The sequence below is a fragment of the Elephas maximus genome, chromosome 3, assembly GCF_024166365.1.
Source record: "Elephas maximus indicus isolate mEleMax1 chromosome 3, mEleMax1 primary haplotype, whole genome shotgun sequence".
NCBI lineage: Eukaryota > Metazoa > Chordata > Mammalia > Proboscidea > Elephantidae > Elephas > Elephas maximus.
This window is the reverse complement of record NC_064821.1, coordinates 98,718,869-98,728,876: the sequence shown is the minus strand read 5'-3', so window position 1 is coordinate 98,728,876 and position 10,008 is coordinate 98,718,869. Positions and strand designations below refer to the sequence as shown.

General features: G+C 43.2%; 1 protein-coding gene across 4 annotated transcripts in view; it reads left to right on the top strand.

Moving 5' to 3' along the window:
- Window positions 1-1,137: 1,137 nt before the first annotated feature.
- The window catches only part of USP24 (ubiquitin specific peptidase 24), a 168,984-nt gene continuing 160,113 nt past the window's right edge, over window positions 1,138-10,008 (top strand). For 3 of the 4 annotated variants that reach the window (XM_049879349.1, XM_049879351.1, XM_049879347.1), the window contains exon 1: window positions 1,138-1,917. In XM_049879349.1, the coding sequence (XP_049735306.1) occupies window positions 1,597-1,917 (321 nt within the window). In that variant the 5' untranslated portion in view covers window positions 1,138-1,596. The remainder of the gene's footprint in view (window positions 1,918-10,008) is intronic. The other variant, XM_049879350.1, reaches the window with a different exon arrangement.

Genomic DNA, 10,008 nt, shown 5'->3' with positions numbered 1-10,008 from the left:
AAAGGTTAATTGGTGGGCTTCAGGTTCAAGTTGAGTCCAGGGTGAAGGCGTTGGGAGAAGATCTAAGTTAGCAAATACCTCTTGAGATAAGGAAAATGCTTCAGGATTCCGGGTGAGGGTGGGGAAAGAAACTAGGAGAAGCAAGAATTGAAGAAAACTGAAGGGGGGAAATACAAGGGCCAAGCCTCAGGTGGTGGAAATCAGGAGACTGAAGATAGGGTCCCAGAGTGCTAGCCCTAAAGGTGGAAAGACAAAGCAAATACATAGACCTTTAAATACGAAAAGGACTGCTCAAAGGCAGAAACAAACAGAGATGGTGTGCCTCTAAAAAGGCAGGAGCAAGGAGGGAATCCTGAGAAACGACTGCAGTAAAGATGTGGGTGGGTAGGTCAGCATCAGATGGGAGCAGATATCCAAAGCGTTCTTGTCTGTGGCTGAAGGAGAGTGATGCAGTCTGGGTTTTTGATGGTTTTCATAGACAGCATTGGGATTTAGAGTTCCGTTTGGGAAAATATATTTTAGACTCTCAGGGGATTTCAGCCAGGTTCGGTGGGGGCAGGTGGTCAGTCTAAATTAAAAGGAAAATCAAGTCTTAATTGGGAATTAATTTCAACCGGCTTAGAGTGATTTCGGTGAGGGCTGGAGAAATTGAGGACAAGTGTATGTGGGGGTGAATTGGGGATGAATTTATGCCGGTATTGAGGTGCATTTCAGGCAGCGTTGTGGGTGAATTTCCGTGCGGTTGACGTGCATCTCAGGCGGCGTGTGGGTGAATTTCCGTGAGTGTAGGGTGAATTTACTTCAGGATTGTAGTACATTTCAGGCACGGTTGGAGGTGGAGCACACTCGCGACTGAGTGAATTCCATTCAAGATGGGGTGCATTTCGGGTCGCACTGGGCTGAGCAAGTCCGGGAGGGAGAATCCAGTTGGGACTCTGAAGAGGTTCGGGGGTGGCAGGGGAGGAAACCACCGTCTGAGCTGGGAACGATCGGGACGGCTGGGAGTATTTCGGGGAGGCTCCGAGTGGCCTGGGCGACACCCGGCACTGCGAGCTGCGTTTCGCTCCGGCCCCTCCCGCTCCTGCGGGAACCTGTTGCTTGAGAAATGGGCGGGCGGTGGCGACGACAGAGGTTCCTCCCTCGCCTGTGCCCGGGCCTCACCGCAGCCCTTTCAACCTAGAGACGCTCCGCAAGGCGGTCTCGCCCTTCCCTCTTTTATTTAAAAAAAAAAAAAAAATCGCCTGTAAACGTCGAGCCTTGTTGCAGCTCTTGCAGCTTCCGGGAGCGGAGGTGCGGCCCCCCGGGCCGGGGGAGGAGAAGGAGGCGGGAGGAGAAGGAGGCGGGCGGGAGGAGGCCAACATGGCGGCGCACAGGGCTGGGCCGGGCCGCTGTCGCGCCTGAGCCCCACCGCCTTAGCTCGGCTCGCGGCGCCCACGCCCGCACCCAACCTGGCCCCGCGGGTGCGGAGCAAGCAGGGCAGGAGCGCAGGGGCCCGCCCGGGTGCGGGGGCGGCGCGGAGGTAGCGCCGCGCGGCTCGCGAGGCCGGGGACCCACAGCTTCGCCGCTTACCACCGGCGCGGCCTGGAGACCCGAACCATGGAATCGGAGGAGGAGCAGCACATGACCACGCTGCTGTGCATGGGCTTTTCGGACCCCGCCACCATCCGCAAGGCCCTGCGTCTGGCCAAAAACGACATCAATGAGGCCGTGGCGCTGCTCACCAACGAGCGGCCCGGCCTGGACTACGGCGGCTACGAGCCTATGGACAGCGGCGGTGGCCCCAGTCCGGGGCCTGGTGGGGGCCCGCGGGGCGACGGCGGAGGTGACGGCGGCAGCGGCTCCTCCCGCGGCGGGAGCACCGGAGGCGGGGGCGGCTTCGACCCCCCGCCTGCCTACCACGAGGTGGTGGACGCCGAGGTGAGGAGGGGCAACCGGTGACCCTCACGGGAGAGGCCGCTGGGGGGAGTTCCGTGGCTAGGGGACACACCCCACTGGGCTTGGAGTAGGGAGAGAGCAGTGGGCAGGGGGCGTAGTGGGGTCAGAGGTGCAGAGAGAGAGAAGAGCACCAGGCCCCAGTCAGGGTCGGGGGGCGGGTCACTGGATTGGGGTCATGTGGGGAGAGAAACACCCCCTCCCCGCTCCGGGGGAGAGGTCCGAGTGGGAGTTACCGGTGGGGAGCAGGGCCGCGCTATTGGGTGGGGAGGGTCTTCTAAGCTGCGGGCTTAGCACGCTAGGGAAGCTGGCTGAGGCCAGGGTCGGGGATGTGGAGATGTGGGAAGACAAACACATAAGCCTGGAGTGCGTCGTTGGGGGGGTGGGGAACGCATGTATCAGGGTGTAGGAGACTAGACGATGCTGAGGTCGGAGATTTTGTGGCACTGGGTTTCACTGAAGGGTTGGAGGAAGCACCAGGTTCAGAGTCAGAAAAAGTGGGATGGGCCAGGCAGAGTGGTGCCCTTTGCTGGGGTTAGAGAAGGATTGCTGGGGTTAGGAACGGGGCTTGGTGTTAGCCAAGGATCAGAAAGAGGGTAGATTGGGCCGGGTCTGAAATGAAGAGGTCTTGGCAGGGGCTAGGAGTGACAGGAATTGATACAAGGTGGGGCAAGGGACTCAACTGCAATAAGGTCTGGTTTTGGGGGACCAGGCTTTAACAAGGTCAGGTGTTAAAGCAGTGGGGATTGGACTGGGAGAGAATAGGCTCAGGAGACTGGAGCAAAGGAGAGACTGGGCAGTAATGGGAATTGGAATTGGAGGATGAAGCTGCAACTAAGCCCAGGCAAGGTAGTGCTGGTCATAGACAAGGTTAGGAATGAGAGAAAACAAGCTGGGAAAGGGATTATAGTGGTACTGGGGGTGATATATAGAGGGATAGAGAACAGAATCGGAGATAAAAGAAAATGGAGGAGAAGCCTGTTGAAAAAAGGGTAGTCTAGGCTTAATGGCTTTGATCAGATCTCAAATCTAGGTGGAGAAAGGTAGACTTGTTTAGTTTGGGAAGTGAGCAGAGAACATGGGAAAGAAAACAACCTTGTAGTACAAAAATAAAGATCAACTAGAAGCAGTAGTGCTTTTAAATAATTACTTAAAAAATGGCAGCTCATGGGATGAATTTTGGTCTGATAATTGCATAGGGCCATTAGAACAATTTGGCCTGATCACAGAGAAGCACGTATCTCAGATTCCCTGTTGCCATCTTTTAGTGGGTTTGTATTTATAAATAGACATGTGAATTTGATAATTCTTAACGAAGCTAACCTTTCTGAAAGAATTTTTTAAATTATTTACTTTTGCAGCAGTTCTTTGGCAAAAGTAGCTTTAGAAAGGTGTCACTTGAAAAAAAAAATTACCTTCCTTCACAAGATTTTGTTGGTCTTGTGAAGACTTTCACATACATGATAAATTACTGTTACCCAGTAACTCACCTGTACCATTAACTAGTATAGGGAAATAAAGATTATTATTCCTAGTTTGGGGTTGTTTTTTTTCTTAATTTCAACATAAGTAACTGCACTCTGGATGGCACAAATGGTTACTGTGCTTGGCTGCTAACTGAAAGGTTGAAAGTTCAAATCCGCCCAGCGGCTCCTTGGAAGAAAGACCTGGTGATCTACTTCCAAAAAATCAGCCACTGAAAACCTTGTGGAGCACAATTCTATTCTGACACACATGGGGCCACTGTGAGTTGGAATTGACTCAACAACAACCACGTATGTATATGTATTTGAGTTGCTTTAAGAAATGAGCTTCTCTTTTCTAGTCCCCATCATTCCTCGCCTTGCTCCTTCTTTTGACCCAGTTTTGAAATTAAGAAAGCCATTGTTTTTTCTGAAGGAGCCTGTATGACCCTACAAAGCTCAGTGTACCTTCATCATGTGAGAAATTTCATCCTTTTTTCCCTTTTATCACACCATTTAATTTTTTATGATTGAAAAAATAAATTATAATGTTTGGTCTGGTTTGGGGGGCTAACATTAATGTTAGCTTATTGCCTGTACATTTAAGAACTATACAAAGAATTGGAAGAAGCATCTTTTGACATGAATGGTAGGCTGAGGAGTTTCCTTTTTGGTGAAATCCAGAGAATGGATAGCTTTTTGAAGAGATGTGTCACGTCTTCATTCATTTCATCTTGACTTGTAGATTTGGCTTAGGGGAGGCTGCACCATTTGCTTTTGACAGTTCAGGAGGACATGGTGACTAAGTCTGCCTTACGCATGAAGCATATTGGCAGAAGGGCAGGCAGACACTTCCCTAACACACAGGAGCCTGATGGGCAGCATCTGACCTCTTAGTCTAAGTTCACAAGGAGGAGAAAGAATCACCATCAGCAGCATCTGCCCAAGGCTGATTCCTGTGAGGTGCACGTGGAACATACCTCCTCTCTCCAATCTTTTTACCAATTCGGACACCAACAGTCCCTCCCACTCTCCTCTCCACTCTGCTGGGTTCGATAATTTGTTAGCAGTGGCAACACAGAACTAACAGACCATACTCAGAGTTATGGAGTTTATTTGCATAGTCCCACCCCCACAGGGGTTTCATGAACCTTATTTGTATTCTTAGCAGGTGTCCAATTCCCTTGGTGGACCATAAACACCTTATTTACATAGTCCCATCCAGTCATTGTGTGAATACAGGGCCATGCTTGGCTAAAAGGGCCATATTAAGTAATTCATTACATAAAAAAAAACTTTAACCCAGTTTTTGCTTCTGTGGCTTTAAAAGTTTTCTTGCTTGCCATTCATGGAGCTGGTTGGTCATTCTTGCTGTGGATGGTGGGAAACTGAGGCTTTTGATCTTGGGAAATAGAGGTAGGTCCTAATTATTGTTGGGCATTTGCCATGGGTCAGGCACTGTATTAGATGCCTTACACATTTTAAATAAAATAAATAGCCTTCATTGAGATAGGTAATAGCATCACCATTTTAGAGATATGATTAGTTAGTGGCAGAGTCTAACTTTGAACCCAGGTCTCCCTGATTTTAAACCAGTGTGGTTTGCAGTCTGCTCTACTCATGGTTTTAAGATCATATTCATTTGGTAGCAGTATGAATAAGAAGGAAAAATAAAGGGGAAGAGACAAATTTTGAGGCTACTGCACAAGTGTAACAGTGTTGTTGTGAGCACTGAATCAAGGCTTTAGGAATAGGATAATGGGTAGAATGAAAGGTGAATCATAGATTTGTAAAGCAGAAGACTTTAGACTTTAATAATGTGTTCAGCTACCTTGTTTTACAAATGCAGCTTTTCAGGCTCCAAAGGAAGTGGCTTGTTCTCAGAGTCAGTTAATGGAAGAGATGAAGCTAAAACTGTAAGTTTGGAGCTCTTTCTCCCTACCAGCTGCCTTCCTTTCAAAGGAATAAAGGAGTAGGGCACAGTAATTGGTTAAAGGGGATGAAGAAATGAAAAGTATAAAAAAAACTGGGTGAAGGTTTTCAACTATTGTATAACTTAACCCTTTTTTTTTTCCTAAAAATTATTACTTTATTTTAAATTCTATAAATTTCTATTTGCTGCGTAGGAAATATCTGTTTAAATGTCCTCTAAAAACGTTTGGGAATACACAGATTAAAATCTAATTGGTTAAAAAAGGAAAGATGTTTAAGTTTATTTTATGTTTGTCGTTTTGGAACGAGAACGATCTTCTTATTCAGTAAACACTCACCGCCTTCTCTGTCTGTGGAGCTGGGAGTACAATGGTGAACAGAACATGGATGTTACATTCTAGAGGGTTTTAGTCCAGGCCTCTCATTTTACAAGAAGTGACTTCCTAAGGTCATGTAGGTAGTTAGGTAAATCAGTTTATAATTAGGGACCCTGCTATAATTAGGATTTGGTTTAAAAATTAAAATTTAGAAAGTAAAAGCAGTTGGTTTCTGGTTCAGTAGAAACAAGGATAATGCTGATGAAAAAGACCCAGATGTCTAGCAAAACACATAGAACTGCAGAGAAAGCCACCTTTTTAATATCCTCTGGTGAGATACAGGTAATTGCTGTGCAGAAAAGTTGTATTTGGTTACTAGTAGTGCTGGAAGCAGACATGTAATTCTTGGACCCTCCAAGGGACTTTGAGAAGCTCTCCAGTTTTGATTTGAGCAGCATTACTTCAGAAGCATTCCATGGAAGGTAAGAGTCTGTACTATTATTAAAGAGAATGAGATCTCACAGCTGCTCTGAATATCCTATCCTGACGTTTAACACCCCCACTGTCAGAGTTCTTCACTGTTCCCTTATGTGGCTAATGTAAACCCCTCCAGTCACTACTAAGTGCTTTCCTGGTCTGTCGTGCACAGAGACCCAGACGAGTTGGTCCTTTAAGCTTAAATTGTGATCCCGTCCAGGGGTTCAGTAGAAATCAGAACCAGGTACCATGAGGGGCATCTTATAAAATCTAACAATTGTGGAATGCATCTGATTCATCATCTGTCTTTTTGTTTTGTCTCTACAAAATAACCTACTTTTTGCGAGTAGGTTTCACATTAACTGAGGAAATACTTTTTTAGCTGTCTAATTCTGTGATAGGAGCCCCAGTGGTGCAGTGGTTAAGTGCTTGACTGCTAGCTGAAAGGTCAGCGGTTCGAACCCACCAGCCACTGCACAGGAGGAGGATGTGGCAGTCTGCTTTCATAAAGATTATAGCCTTGGAAACCCTGTCCTATAGGATTGCTGTGAGTTGAAATCGACTCCGCGGCAGTGGATTTTTTGGTTTAGTTCTGTGATATTAAATATTCCTAAGTGACATTTAATACTGTGATCTAACAAATACTGTGAACTCCTTGTTTTGTTTCTGTTTTAATATGGGCATTGCTTCTGGAGGGTTTTTTGTTAGAAGTATCTGCAAGATTTCATTGCTTTTTTTTTTTTAAGAGCCACAGAGTTGTTCTTACTATAGTATATCTAAATCACATCAAAATCACATTGATTTGTAGTTACTTAACTTACCCTATTTTTTTTTTTTACAGTAAGTGCTAGTAATGAATTAAAATTGTAAACCCACCAATGTTTTTGTTAAAGTTTATATTAAAATTCGTGGGGTTTTCCCCCCTAAAAGACAACAATCCTAGTACTACATTTGAGTGTGGAGTGAATAGCAAATACATGAATATTAGTTAACTATTTTTTTTTTTTATTGGTGATTTGAATAAATGGCCCGTAGTTTGTAATTTACTGTGATTTGGTAAGCTAAAAAAACAAAACAATCTCATTTAAAGACTTTAGAGTAAAAATTAAAATAATTCCAAAAATTAGCTGAAAGTAGATGGAATTAAAGTGGTGAATCTACAATCAGCATGCCCTTAGTTTTGAAATAAGAATTTCTTTATAATCTATGTTTCTCCTTTGGGAACTAGGTTTATGAGTTCATCTAACGATTGGATTCCCACCTTGTAATTACCTGGCCATTTGCTGAATGAAGTACCTTTTGTGTGTCTGTGAATGTATAGTTGTAGTGAAATCATAGTAGGTAGTGCCAGTTTTATACAGCATAATAATATTGTTAGTTTAGTGTTTGAAACCAAGTACAGTATTAGAAAACTGTGGTAATGTTTTAACAACATGCGGAAAGGGTTTCAAACTTAATACAGCCTAAATAGCAGCTATTCAATGTATTACATATTTTTGTGCTTACTGCCCAAATATATAACATTATTTTATTCAAATCTGAATGTAAAGGTAAAAAAGTTTTCATTTTTAATAAGAAGTATTTAGAAAGATAGAATATACTTCATATCTCAAGTAGAGTTTTCCAGGAAATTTTTCAAATTCAGGACATCAGAAAGAAGTAAGGAAATAAACACGTAATACATACTGAACTATTTCAAAACACCCCGTAAAATGAACGCACTAAAGTGCATGCATTTCGCTCTTGTGTGTTTTAACTTGTTTGTAAAAACAGCTCTAATAAGTTTTAATGTTAGGTTTCCTAGCACATTAGAAGGGTTTTGTAGTAGTCCAAACAAGAGGTGATGAGCTGTTAGAGGCAAACACATTTGGCAGTAGTGAAGAGGTGACAGCATCTTGATTGTAAAGGAAGGGACAGTAAAACTTTAAAAGCAAATGCAACCAAAAGAGACTAGCCAATTTGTAAAGGGTGATTTGAAACAGCTTTATATACTTCATAACCCTTGAGAGAATAGCTGTGTTTTTTTGATGGTGCTACGTTCAAGAAAAAGTTCCAGTATGCACTGTTTAAGAAAGGTCAGAACATTTTAGCAAAGTTTAAGCGGGGTTTTTTTTTTTTTTTTAAGAAAGGACAAGAGGATTGAGCACATAAAGAACCTTCAGGTAGCTAGAACATTCACATATGAGGGACATTTCAGTCTGAGGATGCTGGGTTGTGGAGGGACTACTAAGATAGTTGTGCTTCAGCTTCAAAAGAGTAAATGCAGTCTTTTTTTTTTTTCTTCTATCCTTCTAGGGAGTCTTAATTTCTTTTTTAAACTTGTATTTCTCATTCTTACAGGAATTTTTATAGTTTAGTATTGTCATTTTTCAATCACAATTTATAAACATTTTTTGTTCAGCTCATAGTGATAGTACCCGTTGCCGTCGTTGCAGCCAAGTGGATTCCAACTCATAGAGGGCACAGCAGAACTGCCCCTATGAGGTTTCCAAGGGGTGCCTAGTGGTTTAGAATTGCCGACCTGTTGGTTAGCAGCCGTGGCTCTTAACCGTTACACCACCAGGGTTTCCGTATTGATGGTAGGTGGCATTGCTGATAATATCTGTGGTGAGTTCTTGGGAAAATATTGTCTAACCATTTTGTTTCTGTGACATGTTTATGGATTCACTTTTCTCTCCAACAGTGAGAAACCTTGCTCTGCCATTGGTGGCTTCCATTTTTTACTTCAGGGTGTGTGTGTGTTGTGTGTTGTGTGAGTAAAGTAGAATCTATTTGTTTCAGAGATGATTACCTAAAGCTAGTTAATGAAATATGTAAATGTAGGTTTGATTTATTTGTTTAAAAAAAAAAGAACAGTTAAGTTGGAATTTTGTTCTGATAATCCTTCCAGAAATTACAGATGTTTCACCAGTGATGCAGAGGTCTATAGAACCTTTTTCTACACCTGACCTGAAGATTCGATTTTGCTTTTAGAGATAAATAATATTTTCGGTGCCCACCAAAGTCTTCCCACTTCTAAAGATAAACTTGGTTGTTCAGGCACGCAGCTTGCTTTCCTGTAATATCTAACCAGTTATTGGTATTGTGAAATTTGATTGACATTATTTGATACGCTTCTTACTTAAATTTAAGGTGTTTATGTTAGAAACATTTTCTGAAACACTGACTTAATAAACAACATGATACATTCTTTATCAGTAGGCTTCCAAATGGTTTCTGAAATTAAAATCTTTTTCAGAAAAATTTGTTGGTCAGGCATTTCTCTTGCTTAGACTTAAGTTTCTGTGTGGGGCACTTTTAGAACCTGGCTTTTCATTAACAGTTCAACATTTCTTTTGCTTTTTTTTTTTCCTTTTATCATTTCTGTATTGTCAGCTTTGGGCTGAAATGGACTTACTCTCTGAAATTTATGGCTGAAAATCTACAGTGAAAGAATTTGGTATCAATTTAAAATATATTTCAGATTATGGAAAATATTAAGGTATTCCATACTGAGAGTGGCATCACCATTGTCAGTTGTCTGAGTTGTCCTAGACTCCTTACTTTTCTTGTTGAATATCCTGCTTGTTCTAACCCTGTCCCCACTGTTAGAGCTCTGGTTTTGTTTATCTCCCTTTTCTTATTGTTTCTGTGTGCAACTCACACTGGTACCAGAATGATCTCTATAAAATGCAAATGTTAATCGTGAATAACCTTGCTCCAAAATAATTTCTGGCTCCTCATCTCCTATAGCTAAAATTTCAACTCCCCTTTCAACATCTCCGGACTCCTGTCTGGCCTTATGTCTTACCTTCTTGCTGTCACTTGCTGTTTGTTGTTGTTAGGTGCCGTCGAGTCGATTCTGACTCTTAGTGTACACCAGGATGAAACACTGCACAGTCCTGCGC